The sequence below is a fragment of the Danio rerio genome, chromosome 22 (genome assembly GCF_052040795.2).
Source record: "Danio rerio strain M-AB ecotype USA chromosome 22, GRCz13ab, whole genome shotgun sequence".
In the NCBI taxonomy this organism is placed as follows: Eukaryota; Metazoa; Chordata; class Actinopteri; order Cypriniformes; family Danionidae; genus Danio; species Danio rerio.
The window spans coordinates 13,147,501-13,166,685 of record NC_141042.1 but is presented as its reverse complement, the minus strand read 5'-3'; the positions used below and the strand labels follow the sequence as shown (position 1 = coordinate 13,166,685).

General features: G+C 35.3%; 2 protein-coding genes across 22 annotated transcripts in view; one reads left to right on the top strand and one right to left on the bottom strand.

The window, feature by feature from the left end:
* Positions 1-9,018, top strand: part of cep70 (centrosomal protein 70) — a 23,073-nt gene extending 14,055 nt beyond the window's left edge. For 5 of the 17 annotated variants that reach the window (XM_087302144.1, XM_087302148.1, XM_087302146.1 and 2 more), the window contains 7 exons: positions 1,070-1,168; positions 1,383-1,541; positions 2,477-2,653; positions 3,391-3,559; positions 5,406-5,508; positions 8,151-8,230; positions 8,365-9,018. In XM_087302144.1, the coding sequence (XP_087158270.1) occupies positions 1,070-1,168; positions 1,383-1,541; positions 2,477-2,653; positions 3,391-3,559; positions 5,406-5,508; positions 8,151-8,230; positions 8,365-8,417 (840 nt within the window). In that variant the 3' untranslated portion in view covers positions 8,418-9,018. 17 annotated transcript variants of the gene reach the window in all.
* mmadhca (metabolism of cobalamin associated Da) overlaps positions 8,226-19,185 on the bottom strand; it is an 11,754-nt gene continuing 794 nt past the window's right edge. For 2 of the 5 annotated variants that reach the window (XR_015521145.2, XR_015521144.2), the window contains exons 2-8: positions 18,427-18,467; positions 18,202-18,346; positions 14,548-14,765; positions 10,943-11,051; positions 10,748-10,854; positions 9,279-9,906; positions 8,226-9,112 (exon numbers count right to left, since the gene is read on the bottom strand). Coding sequence is in view for 3 of the 5 variants with exons in the window: in XM_087302622.2 (XP_087158748.1) it covers positions 8,588-8,788; positions 9,820-9,906; positions 10,748-10,854; positions 10,943-11,051; positions 14,548-14,765; positions 18,202-18,346; positions 18,427-18,435 (876 nt within the window). In the remaining 2 variants the exon portion in view is untranslated. 5 annotated transcript variants of the gene reach the window in all.

Sequence of the window (19,185 nt, the reverse complement as noted above, 5' to 3'; positions counted from 1 at the left end):
AAGATCAACAATATGGATCAGAGAAACTAAAATGATAAAACTAGTCCTGTTGCGATTCATTTGCAGTTTTTTTTTTCATCTAAGTGTGGTTGCTTAGCACAAGGGGTGACTTAAACCGAAATACTTAAGTGTTTTTTAAGCATTTTTTCACTTTCACTTTTTATATTCGCAATGGCTTTGAATGGGGGTGAGACAGACTGCTTGTCTAAATTGCATTTGAATGCTGTCTTTCTACTAATCACTGTGCAGAGTTTTACTGAATATATTCAGTAAATATATTGATATAATATATAATATAATTAAATATTGATAATAATTTACAAAAGAGTCAATCACAATGATTTGTAACATTTCTTTAATAACCAAGTACAAAAAAAAGCATAACAAAGCCCCAATATTAAAGTCTGAAATATGGCATTACACACAAATCATATATTTAACATAGGCATACATGCATAATATATATATATATATATATATATATATATATATATATATATATATATATATATATATATATATATATATATTGAACATCTATTTCCAAATATTACAAAAATGTCTGTTTACAATTAATTTTCAACTATTAGTAGTTAAAGATGTGGTCAAATATTTTCAAATATATTAATTAAAATTTTATATACAGGTAAATGTTTATGTTTGGCCAAATATTAGAGTTCCGTATGGCCACAAAAAGCTAAATTAATCACCATAATCCCAATTATTTCTCAGACCATTAATTGTAAGTAAAATTTCATAATTGTGACAGCAAAGGTAAAACCCATTACTTAAAATAAAATGTGAATAGTTTAGATTTAAATAGCATAACATACATACATATATTTTTGTAAATTTGATTTTTTCTGTAATTATTTTAATAAGCTATTTGCCCTTGGGTACATTTATCAGTATGAGCTAATTTACTAAAATAATTCAATATTACATAAGACACATATCTTTAAAAAAAATAACCAAGTAATATAAAGTATCAGATAAAATAGTATGAACAGTAATAGGGCTTTAATCAGATTTTGGAAGTAACACAGTGTGTGTATTGGTTGTTTTTCAGGATGTTTGTAAGGAACTCGATGTGCAAAATATCAATCATCTCATTTCTACAGTGAATGCTCAACGCAATAAGGCCGGATCTGCCTTCAGACTGCAGAAGGTGAACTTTAACTTTCATTTTCACTTTTTCCTATACATTAAGTATATAACAGTTTAATTAGGACTGATGGAAAAAACAAAAACAAACTGTATCTATGTAAAGAATGAAATTGATGTAATGTTGTCGAAGCCCTTGATTATTTTAAACATAATTTATTTTTTAACATGCCGTTTTTAAATAAGATGCCAATATTCCAATCACAATACCTTGGCAGATCCTCTATGAGATCACTGCCGTCCTGACCAATCACAGAGCCCCACTGGGTTTGCTGAGGCAGCGAGTTCAGTCCAATCTAGAGTTTAATGAAGAGGCAAAGTTTGACATGATTGTTCCTTCTCTGGAGGTCTGGAGCCAACAACTGACCTCTCTGTCAGTGAGTAAAACATGCTTCATCTTATGGTTATTGCTGTGCGATATTTATCATTGATGATAATAATATGATTATACATTTTTTTATTATTATTATGTGGCAGCTGACATTTTTGAGGATTTCAATCAAGTTGTAATAAACAAACACCAGTTGACTAAAATACCACAGCTGCTTGTTAAAACCATTTTTTTATATAGTTTAACAAATTTAACTTTTAAATAACTGTCATGTTAATGTTACTTGTTATTATTTAATATATTATTTAATTTCACAATTTCCCATGGTCAGTTGATATTTAATTTAACAATATTTTAATCAATCAACTGTTTAATCCATTCAGGATTTTACAAAAAAAAAGTGAAAAGTTTTGCGGCATTTCTTTTATTGTTTTGCTGTGAAAATATACACCGATTTACACATCTAAATTTATTATTAATTTTTTTGACCTTGGGAACCATTGACATGATGACATCTATATAATATAGATACCTGCTGTAAAATATTTGTAAATGTAACCAATTGTTTGAAAATATTTGCTAAGTCTATTTGCTATTACTATAATGTTTTTAAATGTAAAACTATGCTGATTTGAACAGAATTTAAATTTGCGGCAATAAAAAAAAAGTATGAACTTCGAACATTTGCTTGATTTTGCAATAAATTCAGACCCTCTATGATTTCACAGTTGCTGATTGTTAAGTTTAATAATGTAATATTGAATTTCATAGTATTTTTTTTTCTTTCTTCAGAATATCTGGTTTTGTGTTCAGCAGAAGATAGAAATTCATTAAAGTTTAGAACCACTTCAGTGAATAAATGATTCATTTATGACAGGTGAACTCTCCCTTTAACCATCAGTAAGGTGTAGGGATTTAAAGGTCTGTCAACAGTTAGTCATTTTTGTCCTCATTTTGAAGGAGATTTGTTTGGTTTTCTAGGATCTACATCATGCCCTAATCAATCTACAGAAGAGGTTGTTGCCTTTACAGCCAGATAGTGGCTCAACCGCACTTTCAGATTCAGTACGAGTTGAAGACCTGATGCTGATCGTCGACACACTCCTGGATGAAACCCAACCAGATGATAAGGTGCCACTTTCAGCTTTCTGCACCACGGTTATTTTAGTAAACTAAAACTATTGGTCAAAACACTACTTCTGTACATGTGGTTTTTCAGGTTTTTTATTTTTAATAAATTTGCAAAAATTTCAAAAACTCTTTTTCCACGTTGTCATTATGGTGTATTGTGTGTAGAGTTTTGAGGAAATAAATTAATCTAATCCCTTTTGGAATAAGGCTGGAAAATAAAAAAATGTGGAAAAAGTGAAGCACTATGAATACTTTCCGGATGCACTGTAATCGCACATTCAGACATTCTCCATAATAATATAATGTCCAAGTTTTTTATTGGAATTCTACATAGGGATGTCATATTTTCAGCCAGTTAATATTAAAGAACAGCATTGTTGACAGTCTGTTAAATAGTGCTAATGTTGGTTTGAAGTCATTCTTACATGCGATTTTTGACACAATATTGAAAGTATCATGGTAAACTGTATAGGAACCGTTACAATGAACCAATATGAGTGAATATAAAACCAACTTTACCTCAATACCCACAAGCTGGAGGTTTACTAAAACCGGCTTTACTGACAAAATGCGCATGTGAAATTGCCTTAAGTCACAACAAAACCGAAACTAACAAACCGCAATGAAACTAAAACTAAACTGAAATTTACAGCAACTTCAAAAATAGTATCGAAACAAAAACGAATTAAAAAATGTAAAACTAAAGTAACTTTTTCTACACAGTTTGTAATCCATGAGCTGATGATGTTAACTCTGTCCTTCAGGTTTTGCGCAGTCCCACCAGACACACATTGGAGTCTATAGTCGCACACTTCCAGAAACTCTTCGATGTGCCGTCGCTGACAGGAATCTACCCTCGCATGACTGAGCTCTACAGCAAACTAGGGGAGATGAACAACGCCATGAGGAACCTTCGAGACCTCCTGGACTTGGGTACGACCATTTTCGCTCACACTTCTATTTTAAACTTCAATTCTCGCTACTACTAAACATTTAACTTTGAGTTTTAGCTCCTTTAAACTCCTAGTTTGCTGCTTATTAATAATTATTAAGGTAGTAGTTGGGTTTAGATGTTTGGTAGGATTAGAGATGTAGAATAAGATCATGCCAGTACTTTATTAATAGGCAGTTAGTAAGCCACACTTGCAATCAGAACTCGAAGAATAAGACTATGAAAATGGCTGAAATCTTTACAACAATGTGAACATTCAATAAGATTCATTCAGGTCTAACTTTACATTTTCTTTTAGTTTTCTGGTTGATTCATGTTTTATGTTTGTGGCTCTGTACATAAGTTTGTTGTATTACCATGTAAAAAAATCTCCTGTTTCCCCTGTTTGTTTTTTTCCCTAATTTCTGTTTAAAGGAGAGAAGTTTTTTTTCCAACACGTTTCTAAACATAATAGTTTTAATAACTCATCTTTAATGACTGATTTATTTTCTCTTTGCCATGATGACAGTAAATAATATTTGACTAGATATTTTTCAAGTCACTTCTACACAGCTTGAAGTGACATTTAAAGGCTTAACTAGGTTAATTAGGTTACCTAGGCAGGTTAGGGGAATTAGGAAAGTTATTGTATAACGATGGTTTGTTCTGTGGACTATTGAAAAATATATAGCTTAAAGGGGCTAATAATTTTGACCTTAAAATGTTTTTTTTTTAATTAAAAACTGTTTTTATTCTAGCCAAAATAAAACAAATAAGGCTTTTTCCAGAAGAAAAAATATTATCAGACATACTGTGAAAATTTCCTTGCTCTGTTAAACATCATTTAGGAAATATAAAAAAAAAGAAATTCAAGTGGGGGAATGTGTGTGTGTATATGTACATTTATTTTTAATTATTTATTTAATTATAATTTTGTTTTTTACATAATACAATAAACTACAATAAATAGCACTAGAGGTGCTATTTAGCTTCATGCCCAATGTTCATGCCCTTGGATGTCTTTTTATAACAATGGCAAGACTGTAAGCTGGGACTTACACTGTGTTTCCTATTTTTTTTATGCACCTGTCAATTTTAATGTAAAAAAACACGTAGAATACATTGAAATCTACAGATGCTGATTGATAAAGTGCGACAATTACAATACATATATCCAAACGTCATTTAAGGGATGCGTACTGATGGTTGGAATAATCAATATTTCTCAGAGTAAAATCAATAAATACTTCCAAATGCTAAATATATTTTCTGTACAAAATATCAGACCTGAGTCTAATGTACATGTACTTAATGTCAGATGAGCATAATGGGCCACAACGTCTTGAACAATAAAAGAAACCTGCACTTTAGTGAGTGAGCATTACTATTGTTGTTTTTTGGAGCAGCAAAATGTGTAATCAAAATGTATTTAATAAGTTTATTAAATGTATATCTTCAGTTATACGTCAAATAAAAGTTACTGTTGTTAAAAGAAATATTTAAATATTTGTTTATAGTATATACAAAATATTACCTTAAAAAAAGTCTGCATGGCTAATTTCTGAATTACAGAGCGCAATAAGATTTCCATATTCCTCCTTTATAAAAACCTTTAGCTCACAAAAAAAAAAAATTACTCCACTTGCTGAATAGTCAGATTTGTGCACTAAAAATGTATGCAAATTAGCACATGTTGAAATAATGTATTATTTGCATATGTAAACATCACACTTTAAAAAAACTTAAATGCCTTTTATGTTGTTGTTTGAATTATTGATGTAATTAATCAGCTGGGAAAATGTGGAGATCACGATGAGCTGATGCTTTGCTCCTCTTCTGCTGTTGTAGATGATAAAGCTCCTGCTAGTGAGGTGGTCAGCAGCGTCTCCAGTGTCCTGTCTCAGTCTGGACAGGAGATCTGCAGCCTTCTGGAAAGCAGCGACATTGACAGGTATGTGCGTCTCTTCATTTGAATATCTGTTAACCTTTTCCGTTTTGACTCAGTTCAGGGACGTCGGCTGATGGCGGTCCACATCTACCTGATGCTTTAAGTTCATATTTGAATCTTCCGAACACATCCACACAGTTAATGACGGCATTTAATGGTCAAATGAAATAGGAGTAAAACACAAATTATTTCTTTTATTTTAATCATAATATTTTCAGCAGGTCTAAGACTAGAATAGCTATAGGAAATGTACTTTTTATTCTGTAAACTACTGTGCTGATACTGCTGGTAAAAAAAAAAGTTTAATAGAGAACATAGAAACATGTTTAGTAGAGACTTTTTGGTGAAAATATATTTGTTTTTGCAAAAGATAACAAGGAGCCATTTTTTCATACATTAAATACATTTTTTAGACAACAAAATGCCTTTTTCAACTAAAGAAGATACTCTCCACATTTTCATGCAACATTTTGCCGTTACAGAATTTACTAATGTTCATTTTAGTGCTGAGCAAAGATTAATCGCATCCAAAAATCTAAGCTCGTTTTGACGTTGTGTGTGTGTGTGTGAGCGCTGTGTATATTTATCAAGTACATTTAAATACACCCATGCAGGCACATATTTGAGAAGATATTTATAAATATCTATACACAGTGTGATATATCTCATTGGTATCATTCACATATATTTTATAAGTTGTCTGTTTATATTATCTATGTCAGGGGTTCTCAACTGGTTTGGCCATGGGACCCACATTTTTACATGGTCATCAAGCTGCGACCCAAATTTTTAGGAACTATAATATAATTTTAGGAAATATAATTCATTTGTATTTATTTGTTAACACACAAGTAGTGACTGATGAATCAAAACGTATCAAATTATAGAAATATTTCAGAGTAAAAACGTCAAATACTGTAAACAGTGGTTTGGGTAAGGAAAAGTTCAGTTACTATTAACTAAACTGAACTGTTAGTAAAACATTAACACATGATCCGGTTGAACAGAAAAAAAAACAGCAAATTAAAGTAAACTTATTAAAATAATCATAACCATTTTATAATAATCACCAGTTATTTGCTCTTCTGCTTTTGTGTGGGCTTTCTTGGCCTTTGCTACACGGTGAGCTACACAGTAAGATAAGCGGAGTGCCTGTACTTATTTTGAACAGGAAGATGTTTGGCACTTTTGTGATTCCCTCAGCCATTGGAATCGTCTTTGGAAATAGTTCACAGGTTTGTCCTTGCAACTAGGATGTTTGGTTTCTAAATGTCGTTTTAATTAAGGTTTCATGCTCTCTTGTGAGATCACCTCACTACATATAACGCACTGAGGCTTTAAGCCTTTTTTGTCGTCAATATATGTAAATCCACACTTTACATATTCGGGGTTGTACTTGCGCTTTGACATAGTTGCCATAATTAAATGAAATTTCGCATGTCAAACAGTGCGGTTGTCGCATGCGCATTTCAAAATAAAAGTCTGATATAAGCAGAATAAGTTAAAAATTAAACTTTTTTTTTATCACACACTCCGTGACCCACCAGTTAAAAAACACTGATCTATGTGACAAAAAGTTGAGTTTTTCTATGTGTTTGTATCACGCATATATATAAAATACACATTATGTCAAAACAAAACTTTATTTTGGATGTGATTAATCTTTGCCTAGCACTAGTTAATTTACAGATATATATAATTATGAAAAATAGGATTCTTTATCATACTATTTTTATTATATATATTGTTCCTAAATAGAAGTTTTCTCTCTCTCTCTCTCTCTCTATATATATATATATATATATATACACTTAAAATATACAAATTTTGTTATATATATATATATATATATATATATATATATATATATATATATATATAATTTCTATTTAGGAATAATTTTTACTAATGTTTTGTTGCTTTACTTTATGCATTTAATGTTTAAAATAATTGCTAAAAATGTTTTACATTTGATGTCAGAATAAAAAAAAAGTCAATATTGTTTACTGCTAATGAAGGACTATATAATACTGTATTCATTTTTCATACTACAGTATTAAAGTTGAGAACATGACAGTATTGGAATACATAGTATGTTAATGAACTGTAATATAAAATGGGCAACACTTTAAAAATAATAGTGCACTAGTGAAAGTTGTGCTTGTTAACATTAGTTAATGACTATGAGTTAACATGAACTACTGTTATTTAGGTTAAATTACATAAACTATTAGTAATGGATTTATTTGGGTATTTATGTTGGTATTTTACCAGTTACTATATATTAACCTTAAATGATAAAATGTGCCAACTTGTATAAACTGATGAAATATTTCTATAGAATAGATTGCATTTTGCTGTGGTGTAATTGACCCAGATGTTGAATTTGCTGTAAAAATGGTTGTTACTTTTGAAGATTAAAGTAATTAAGTAATGTTTTTGTAAGCAATTACACATCATGAAATAAAATATTACATTAAGCTTCAAAAGAAACAGCCATTTTACATAAAGTGACAGCTATTTCAACATCAGGGTCAAAAACACTACAGCAATGTAATCTATGGAAGTGCACTTGCTTCTGAATCTGAATGAATTCACCCTCATCTTTTGGCAAAACATAACCGTGTTGTTGTTGTTTTTGACAGCATCATCCTGAAGCTGAAGGAACATGAGGAGTTTTTCCCCGCTTTCCACTCGTTCATGCTGGAGCTTCTGCAAACTCTGGGTGAGAAATAAACTTTATTCATTCAAAACATCAGACCACATACAAAATGAGCTGAATTGATCACAGTGCAGACGCATTGTGCGTCTCGAACTGATAAAAATAATAATAAATTCATAAACGTTTCTCTCTTTCAGACGTCCAAACTCTAGACGACGTTTTACCAAGAATCCGTTCCCTCAAAGGCTGATGTTTGTAAAGCACCGTGTGGTTTTAGACCTGACTATTTATTTAAAAACTAATTGATTCTCAGTGTTTGTATTTTATAAATAAATCTGTGCTGACAGCAGCAGTTTGTCATAAAACCTCTCATATATATTAATAAGAAACAGTCTTTTTTTTTTTTTTAAAGATGTGTGTTCAGTCTCCGTCCTCTGTGTGTCCTTGAAGTTTCTCCATGATCAGACTGTTTGAAGGTGCGTTAGTGATTAACGTGAGCACAAATGTGCCCTTTAAAACATGTCGTATGACCGTACAGGATGCCAGATCCTCGATGTGAAAGCCAGCGTGATGCTGAACGTCCTGCTGGAGAATTGAGTCCGGCGTCTGAACTGCGAAAAACTGCGGGAAAACAAACATTGTAAGCAGTGCTGGGTAAAATGAGCTCAAAAGTAGCTAAATTACTTATCCACTGAAAAAGTAAAGGGATTACCTTTTAAAAATGTGCACTGTGTTTTGATACAATTAGCATTTAAGTCCTTTTTGCAGTGATCGTCTATATCACTAAAGAATGGTGTGTGTGTTTTGTTTTATTAAAATGCTTAAGTATTACATTTTTGCTAAAGACCATGTTTGACTTGTAGTTGACTCATTATTTTTCAGTAATTAGAAAAGTTAAGTTGTAAGCTAAATAAATGACTTTAAGACTGTTTCTCAACCATGTTCCTGGGGAACCACCAGTGCTGCCCATTTAGTTACCTTAACCAAACACCTGATTTAGATCGTCAGCACATTAGCAGAGTCTGAAAGGCGTGTGAGGAGTGTGACAGACAAAGGAGACATCCAAAACATGCAGTGCTGGTGATCCCCCAGGGACATGGTTGAGAAACACTGCTGTAGATAATGCTTTGCAATCAGGTTGATGAAAACATCCTAATACTGGGTGTAAACAGGGCTGAAGTGAACACATGGTGTTTTATTTAGTGTCTTCATGATCAGATTGACAGCATGTTTTAGTATGTGGTGTAAATGGGTTGAAAGTGGACAAATCTAAAGCAAGTCATATTCTGTTCACTCCTGTATTTAGTGTGGCTCAGATTTACAAAAAGAGATCAAAATATCTAATGTAAACATGGACAAAAATAATGTAGTTTACAATTTGGTTGTTGTCAATCTAATCAGGCAGACGACACTAAACATGCTTGCTTATACTAGGTCTGAACAGGGAAAAATTGGACAAAATCTAAACAATTTACATCGATATTTATTGGTACAAAAATCTAACTCGATGCGTTTTAGATTGTACCTGCAATTTTCCAAAAACACATTCACTATCCAGTGTGAACTCAAAATTATTCTTATGTTGTGTACACGTATTTAGCATCGTCCAGTACCACAGAAATGAATATTGCGTGAGGTAATGTTGTACTTACAGCTTTCCCTGACAGTGGATTGATGAAATCGGCCCAGTATCCTCCTCTCCACAGTGTGAAGCAGATTTCTTTAGCGCCGCTCACAAACTGCATTTCAGATTTAACAAGAGAAATCATTTAGAGGATAAATATTATATATTCAGCAAGACTAAAATAAATGATCCACTGAGATTTATTTTATTATAAAATATTATTTTTGTTGAAATAAGCACTGTTCCGTTGGCCTTTTTTTTTGATAGTTAAAGGGTTAAAACACCTCAAAAAATGATTACCGTAATTTATTGTCATGTGGATTTAAACCGTTGAGTATTTTTCTTCTTTTGAACACACATAAAAAAGATATTTTGAAAAATGCTGGTTTCTGGCACTTATTGGCCTTCATAGTAGGAGATAAATAATATGGAAGTCAAATATTGTCTTTTGTTTGACAGAAGAAACAAACTGAAATTGGTTTGAACAGATAAAGAAAAAGTAAATTATGTTCTTTATAGAAAGATTTCAGTGAAAAATACAAAGTAATGATGTTGAAAGTTCAGAAATAAATACATTAGAAATATTTTAAGGAAATCAAATAAAAACCAACCACATTCAATTCAACTATATTACCACTTTCTGGATTATTCATTCAATTTATTTAATGCAGGCATTTTTAAAGTCATTATATATTCAGATTTTACTGCATTATTGATTTACGTACTTACTATATCTTTTCTATATGTAATATTTTTGCTGATTATTAAAAAAAGTTTATGTAATGCATTGAGCTAACCGAAATAAAACTTTAATTGCTTTATTTTAAATAAAAAAAATAGCTAATCACCCCTTAATTTACATTTAAGCAGGCAAGCAACTACCCTTTTAATATCAGCATTAAAATATTTACTAAATCAAAGCTAGCACAACATAATGAACACATCATCCAACTCACGTTGTCTAGTAGTTCCTCTTGATCTCGGGTCAGTTCCTGGTTCTTCTGCATCACAGTGACCACAGTGATGGGACTTGTGGGCAGAACTGGGAAAAACAGCTCTAACTCTGTCAAAACACAAATGATCCGGTCATCAGGAAGCTAAGGGAAAACACAAACGCCCGCCAAAACCTGCAGAGAGAGATGAAGATGTACCTTTCTTCAGCAGCTCTGGGCACGAGCGCATTGAACACTCCACATCAGACTGACTGAAGTACAGTTCAGCTTTACTGACCCTCTGCACCGCCACTGACGCTTCCTTACCCTGAAACACACAGAGAAACACTCACTGGAGGATTATCTCAACGAGAGACTCTAGTTTTCATTAAAGAGCCTGTCAAAAAGTCAAGAGGGAAAAAAAGTAGCATATCTGATCCAAAACTCAGATGAAGCTACAGTAAACATTTATTCTTAAAGGAAGGGTTCACCCCTAAACATCTCCATTCACCCATTCAAGTAGGTTTACACTTGAACACAAAAAAAGATATCTTGAAGAAGGTTGGAAACCGGTAACTATTGACGTCAATAGTAGGAACAAACAATACTACTACAACACTGCTTTTCAACATTCTTCAAAATATCTTCTTTTGTGTTCAACAAAGAAAAACTCCAACAGAGTGAATGATGACTGTTTTCAGTGTACTATACATGGGCTTCATTCAATATAAACGCATCTGTTGATTTATGGTTGTATTTAAAAAGCTCGCTGATCCCGATGTGTGAAATACTGGAGAAAAATCTGAAATACTAAACTGTTGTTTTATTAAAGCATCTAGAAATTGAACCCATTGTCTTCAGGAAAGTGTAGATGGTACTTTATTAGCTGATCTCCCTGTAATGCACATTAAGTCCTGAGCTGCTGCTGCTTCTGTTTCCAGCACTAAACCAATAAAACACTGTTATGGATGCTGGTCTGTCAGCGCCACCTACTGGAGGAGAGCGAATTTGCTTTTTTATTCATAGAGTTTTACCTGTTTAGCATAACTTTACAAAGCTAAAGTCAAATGATTATGTTTTTAAATTGAATTTGAACAACCAAAAAGGACAATTTAATTTTTTTTTCAAATAAATAACTAAATCAGTGTTGGATAAAAATAAAAGTTTTACTTTTAAAAAGATTACTTAAATTTTTTTGGTAATTTAATTTCAGTAACTTCTAATAGTCTTGCTCAAATACTGTTCTGCATGCTTCATTCAAATAATTCAGCAGAGTAAATGCTTTTGTTTGTTCTACAAATATACTTCGCTGAATGATTCTCTTTTTCAACTAAACACTGCAAAAGATGCTTCTTTTGGTCTTGTTTCTTGTCCAATTATCTAAAAACATTCTTAAATTAAGAAGTACTTTCAAGATAAGCCAAAAATATGTTCTTGTCTTAATGTCAAAAGGAAAAACAGGATTATTCTGCTTACCACATTTGCAGATCATTTTGTTTGTTTTAAGAAAAAACTGCCTCATTGACTACGTTTACATGGACACCAATAATTCGATTTTAATGCGATTAAGACAATACTCTGATTAAGAGTCTACCATGTAAACAGCGATTTTTTGATTAATTTAATCAGATTAAGGTCATAATCAAACATAAGAGAAATCGAATTAAGACATGTGGAGTATGCCGATTTTAGTCGCATTGTTGAAGTGCAGTACAGGCATGTAAACACCTTAATCAAACTATTACTATACTGTAGGACTTTGCTGCGTTATGGATATTCCACACACACGCGCACGCACACGGCTGTTTGACACATTTTGCACCTACAGAGTCAGTGCAGACCACAGACACTTGCGTCATGAAAAGTTCTCCCATTCAGCATGCTGTATGAACTTCCATTAAAACAACACTGTTCCAGCAGTTCAGTCGCATCCAATATCTCGTTTGTCACGGGGGGGCATGCCCGAATGAAAGTGAAAGTGCCAAACCGCAGTTAAAGTAGACAAATTAATAATGAAACAACCGAAATTACATGAAACTCCGGAGGAAATGCGGAGAGTGCCGTGATGCAATGACGGTAATCTAAGTATGTGCTATAACATGTAAAACGGGATCATGAAAGAAACATTTAAAAAGCAACTCGTGTAAACGCCCTAATCTTAGGGTGCTTTCACACCTGTGAATCGATTCAGTTGTTCCGAAACAGAGATTAAAATTGTTACATTGTTGCTCTTTGCTCTTGGAGTGGTTCGCTTTCACACTGCAAAGTTTCTAATCGGACCAACAGAGCTAAAACAAGTCACGTGCGAGTAAACTCTCCTCACATTGGTCAGAGTGTCAGGGTTTATTTTGCAGCATCCCGCTAAGCTGTCAGGAGAGGTGGTGGTTTGGTGGTGATTGACAGGGTGCGCGCGCGTGACGTGTCTGAGGAGAGACACGGTGGGGAGGGGTGAGAAGGGTGCGCGACGATGCCTATTTGAGGACCGGGAGAGAGACGCGAGATTACCGGGAGATTATCACTCGTTTGCGGGCATCCGGAGGCTCGCGAAACTTCCCGCCCTACTCATAATTCTCTCTTCATATAGCCGTATGCCTATTACATATCCATAAAACACAGTGGTATAAGCGCGCTCGGATCGGATCGCTTTCTCACTGCAATCGAACCGCTCCAGGGTTCGTTTCAATCGAGCCGAGTCCACCTCATTCAAGCGATCTCGGAGCGATTACTTTGGCGCGGAACAGAGCGCGATTGCCCTGTTCACATATGCCAATCGAACCGCGCTAACTGGGCAAACGAGATACGTTCCGAAACAAAAGTGTAGGTGTGAAAGCACCCTTAATATTGTCTTAATTAGAGTAAGGGTGCTTTCACACCTGTGAATCGATTCAGTTGTTCCGAAACAGAGATTACAAATGTTACATTATTACTATTATTTTGCAGAGTCCTGCTCAGCTCTCCGGAGAGGTGGTGGTTTGGTGGTGTTTGACAAGGTGCGCGCGACGTGTCTGAAGAGTGAGGAGAGATGGGGTGGGGAGGGGTGAGAAGGGTGCGCGACGTAGCCTATTTGAGGACCAAGAGGGAGACGCGACATTACTGGGAGATTATCACTCGTTTGCGGGCATCCGGAGACTCGCGAAACTTTCCGCCCTACTCATAATTCTCTCTTCATATAGCCGTATGCCTATTACATATCCATTAAACACAGTGATATAACCGCGCTAACTGGGCAAACGAACCGCGCTAACTGGGCAAACGAGACAGGTTCCGAAACAAAACTGTAGGTGTGAAAGCATTCTAAGGCAAATAATTTAATTACTGATGTCCATGTAAACGTTGTCAATTTTGCCATGTCATTTCTTAAAACAAGACAATGTGCTTTGCTTGTCTAGAAAATGCTTCTTGATTTAAGAATTGTTCGATATTTGGACTGAAAACAAGACTGAAAATCTAAGAAAGAAAAGCATTTTTGCAGTGAAGATAGATTTATCATAGCATAAGAAACAATGAAATGTTTTAGAAAATTGATGATGAAATGCGGTGTCATCACATTAAAACGCTTTGAGTTTTGATTGAAATATTTATTGTTGAAAAGCCTCAAATTTGACTCAAATTGAAAGAATTAAGAGTTATGCTATTGTCTGTGCATTGAGAGTTCAGTAATTCAATGACTAAGTTATTTTGCACTCATAGTAATTAGAAAAGTCATTTAATACAGTTTTAATAAAAAATGTAGGACTTTTTTGAAGTAATCTACCAAACAGTGAATGAAATCAGACACTAATCGGTGCATTATTAAATGTGAACAGGTTATTTTAGTTTTTTACCTGAAACTCGTTGATGAACTGTGCGAGGATGAACTCGTGTCTCTCTGTGCTTGACGGGACACTCAGCACATCCGGGACTGTCTTGTGAACCGGGCCGCTCATCTGCAACTCTGTGCCCTTGAGGTGACAGTCAAAACCCACGTTCCCTGGCAGCTGAAAGCGCTGGTCTTGAGGACCAAACGGACCCATCGCCTCATCTGGCCACACTGTTCTAGGACCTGCCAGAAAGAGTGCTCTGTTAAAGGTTGATTCAAATTGTCACTTTAATAATTTAAGTCTTTGTTTTAGGCATGATGATAGGTCACCATGGATATAAACAGCAGATTCGGTTTTGCCAGTAAGTATAATGCCAATAAAAGAAAAAACGGTGAACAAAAAGTAACTGCTAGCATTGTTTTACACGTATAACCATGACTGCACATCTGCAGCACCAACACCCAGCAAAATCACTGTCTGAAGGCAGGATAGCAGAAAAGGTAATAAAGTCCTCCAAATAGCAACAATCCCTCGCTGAATCTTTCAAGCAAACATACCCCACTGGTTCCGAGAGACATAAAAATAACAAAGGCAGTGCGGGTGTTTATTGCTAAAGATTTGCAGCCGTATTCGGTGATTCGAGATGTGGGCTTTTGTCATTTTATAAAAGCACTCGATCCACGTTACAGACTACAGTCTCGCATTTTTTCAGCACCGAGATAATTAAGTTGGTTTATTTATGTTTAAATATGTTTATTCGAAAAGGCCAATTTATCTTTATTAACTTCACATGTATGTTTATTTTCAAAGTGTAGGATGTAATGTGTTCCCCAGTTTGTACATGTGCTAGCAGCAGCTGTAAGATTTCAGTGTTAATTTATTTTTATACAATACACTAGAAACTAGTGTACTTTTCTTGGCTTTTGCAATAAATTGTTTTTTTTTCTCTCCTTAACCTCTTCCTGTTCCTATTGTCTATAGAATAAAAACAACACACGTGTCAAGCTATGAGAACCGAACTGAAAACCGTGTTAAAAAAACCGAGGTATGTATTGAACCGTGGGCTAACTGTACTGTTGCATACCTAATATAGATGGATGGATGGAGGGACGGACGGACGGACGGACGGACGGACGGACGGACGGACGGACAGACAGACAGACAGACAGACGGACGGACAGATAGATAGATAGATTATAATGAATATTATTTCACTATAAAATTACAAGCATTTATAAATACAATAAACAGTCATTTATGGTTTCCTGGCAAGTCTAACAGTATTCAAATACAAAAAATTAACAATCAAACATAAAATAACCTGCTCATTAGGGATGTAACGGTATTGTAAATACCGTCATACCGCAATATTAATTTTTTTCGATATTACCGAAGTCGCATGACTCGGTAAAACTATAGGTCTTCTGAGAAAATTTGCTCAGGCGAATGAAGTGAACGGGAGGTAGCGAAAACTACAATTCCCATCAGCCTATGCTTGACCATCATCCCTTGCGGTCTGTTGTCGCTACAGATCCAGTAATGCGGAAATGGAGTGTGCTGCTAGAAGCGGGGATAAAAAAGAGCTGTAAAGCGGGTGTTGTCGCCGCACGCGTTCTGAATAGCGGTGTTGTCGCGCGAGTTCTTATTAGCAGTGTTGTCGCGCGAGTTCTTATTAGCAGTGTTGTCGCGCGAGTTCTTATTAGCAGTGTTGTCGCGCGAGTTCTTATTAGCAGTGTTGTCGCGCGAGTTCTTATTAGCAGTGTTGTCGCGCGAGTTCTTATTAGCAGTGTTGTCGCGCGAGTTCTTATTAGCAGTGTTGTCGCGCGAGTTCTTATTAGCAGTGTTGTCGCGCGAGTTCTTATTAGCAGTGTTGTCGCGCGAGTTCTTATTAGCAGTGTTGTCGCGCGAGTTCTTATTAGCAGTGTTGTCGCGCGAGTTCTTATCAGCAGTGTTGTCGCGCGAGTTCTTATCAGCAGTGTTGTCGCGCGAGTTCTTATCAGCAGTGTTGTCGCGCGAGTTCTTATCAGCAGTGTTGTCGCGCGAGTTCTTATCAGCAGTGTTGTCGCGCGAGTTCTTATCAGCAGTGTTGTCGCGCGAGTTCTTATCAGCAGTGTTGTCGCGCGAGTTCTTATCAGCAGTGTTGTCGCGCGAGTTCTTATCAGCAGTGTTGTCGCGCGAGTTCTTATCAGCAGTGTTGTCGCGCGAGTTCTTATCAGCAGTGTTGTCGCGCGAGTTCTTATCAGCAGTGTTGTCGCGCGCGTACTGAATAGCAGTGTTGTCGTGCGAGTTCTTATCAGCTGCGTTGTCGCGCGAGTTCTTATCAGCTGTTGTCGCGCGAGTTCTTATCAGCTGTTGTCGCGCGAGTTCTTATCAGCTGTTGTCGCGCGAGTTCTTATCAGCTGTTGTCGCGCGAGTTCTTATCAGCTGTTGTCGCGCGAGTTCTTATCAGCTGTTGTCGCGCGAGTTCTTATCAGCTGTTGTCGCGCGAGTTCTTATCAGCTGTTGTCGCGCGAGTTCTTATCAGCTGTTGTCGCGCGAGTTCTTATCAGCTGTTGTCGCGCGAGTTCTTATCAGCTGTTGTCGCGCGAGTTCTTATCAGCTGTTGTCGCGCGAGTTCTTATCAGCTGTTGTCGCGCGAGTTCTTATCAGCTGTTGTCGCGCGAGTTCTTATCAGCTGTTGTCGCGCGAGTTCTTATCAGCTGTTGTCGCGCGAGTTCTTATCAGCTGTTGTCGCGCGAGTTCTTTTCAGCTGTTGTCGCGCGAGTTCTTTTCAGCTGTTGTCGCGCGAGTTCTTTTCAGCTGTTGTCGCGCGAGTTCTTATCAGCTGTGTTGTCGCGTCATATCTCTCTTGTCCCAGAAACCTCAGTCCCAAATGAGAGGGTTTTTTTCTGTTGCAGGGGACATTGTAAATGCCCAGAGATACCAGCTTTTACCAGATTATATTTATATGATAATTTTCCTTTAAACCCATCTCTGTCTAAGTGAGTGAGTGATTAAATGTTGAATGTGATGAGTTTTCAACAATACTAAATTGAAACTTTATTTTTTTACATGGTTTAATATTTTTTTTGTTATTAAAATTGAAGTTCCTGTTTCAAAGCTTACAGATAGATGACTAATTTGTATGTCATTGACACTTTTGGCACTTTTTTGGAGTATTTTCATAAGTTTTGTTTTTTCCTGTAAATGATTCAATAAATACCGTACCATGACATTCATACCGAGGTATTACCGTACCGTGAAATTCTGATACCGTTACATCCCTACTGCTCATCATCATAGAAATCATTTTACACAATAATATAAAAAAATGCATAACATCTCTGATACTATTAATACTGATATAATCCTGCAATGTGACTATAGCGAATACACATTGTCATATCAATGCTTAAATGATATATTGTTCAGCCCTACAATCAAGACTCTACAACTTCATTGTACGTTTGATTTTATTCATCTACTTTATGCTGGTAATTCGTTAATTATATTTTCTGCAAAAGCACTCTATAAAATCATGCCAAAGAATATAAAAGTATTCATTATTTCCAAATCGAGTTATTTGCAAATCGCAGAAAAATAAAAATAACGCAATATGCGTTTTTTTTTTCCAATATCACCCAACCCTAATTTATACTACAAAAAAGCAGTAGAATAAGTATGGGATTTGGGACGCACCTGTATTTTGAGACGGTACAGCAATATAGGGCTCATCTGATCCAGACGACCCTGCGGCTGAAAACGCTCGAACTGCCAGAATTTTTTGAGCCAAAGAGCGAACGACAGACGAGTGGCTCACCTGCCTGACCCTCCTGCACAACACCTGCATATCACACACACAATCAATTACAACACTGACACAAACACACACACAAAGAGTTGAAGCAGCGGATCCAAACTCACACTCGCCATGACGCTGCACACGACTCCACTACAACTGCAACCTGCAACACACGAACACACCACACATTAATTTAATTTAAGCAGATTGATATTAAAAGACAAACATAATGTTGGATAATAGGAATAATTTTTTAATTATTTTTGTCTCTTTTTCTTTTAATCAAACAATTATTTGTGTTGGACATGTAAGGGTCATACATTAACTGAACTCTTACTGTAGTGTGTGAGTGCTGTTCATACTAATTAGCATTTTTGCAGAAGTAGATAAATACAGGTCCAAAATTAAATTCAGCTCTGCAGAAACTTCCTGTCTGAAGAGGTGTTAAAACTGAACACAGAAAGTTGTATGCTTTTTTGTTGTGCAGAGAATTCGTAGAAAAAGAGTAAGTATGTCTGGGGTGCAGCCAATGGAGGACTGAACAATGACTAGCAAATAACGTTACACTAAAAACTCCACCTGTTATTATCAGTTGTGTATATATGCTGGAGTCAGGAAATGCATGTTAGTTGTGAACCTCTTGCATGTAATTATTGTATTGCAATGGGGTAATGTAACCCTGAGCTCTGTCATCAAATTATTCATTTGTATCTAATAAATTACTAATATTTTTGGCATTGAAGAAAACCCTCTCCAGACCTTTTCTTATTGAACATGCATGGAATTGGCTAGATATTCCAACAATAATAATGACTATAATACTGAGGGGCAAGACAGTGAAAGTGAAAAGGGTGAGAAATTAACTAATGATTATCATTACA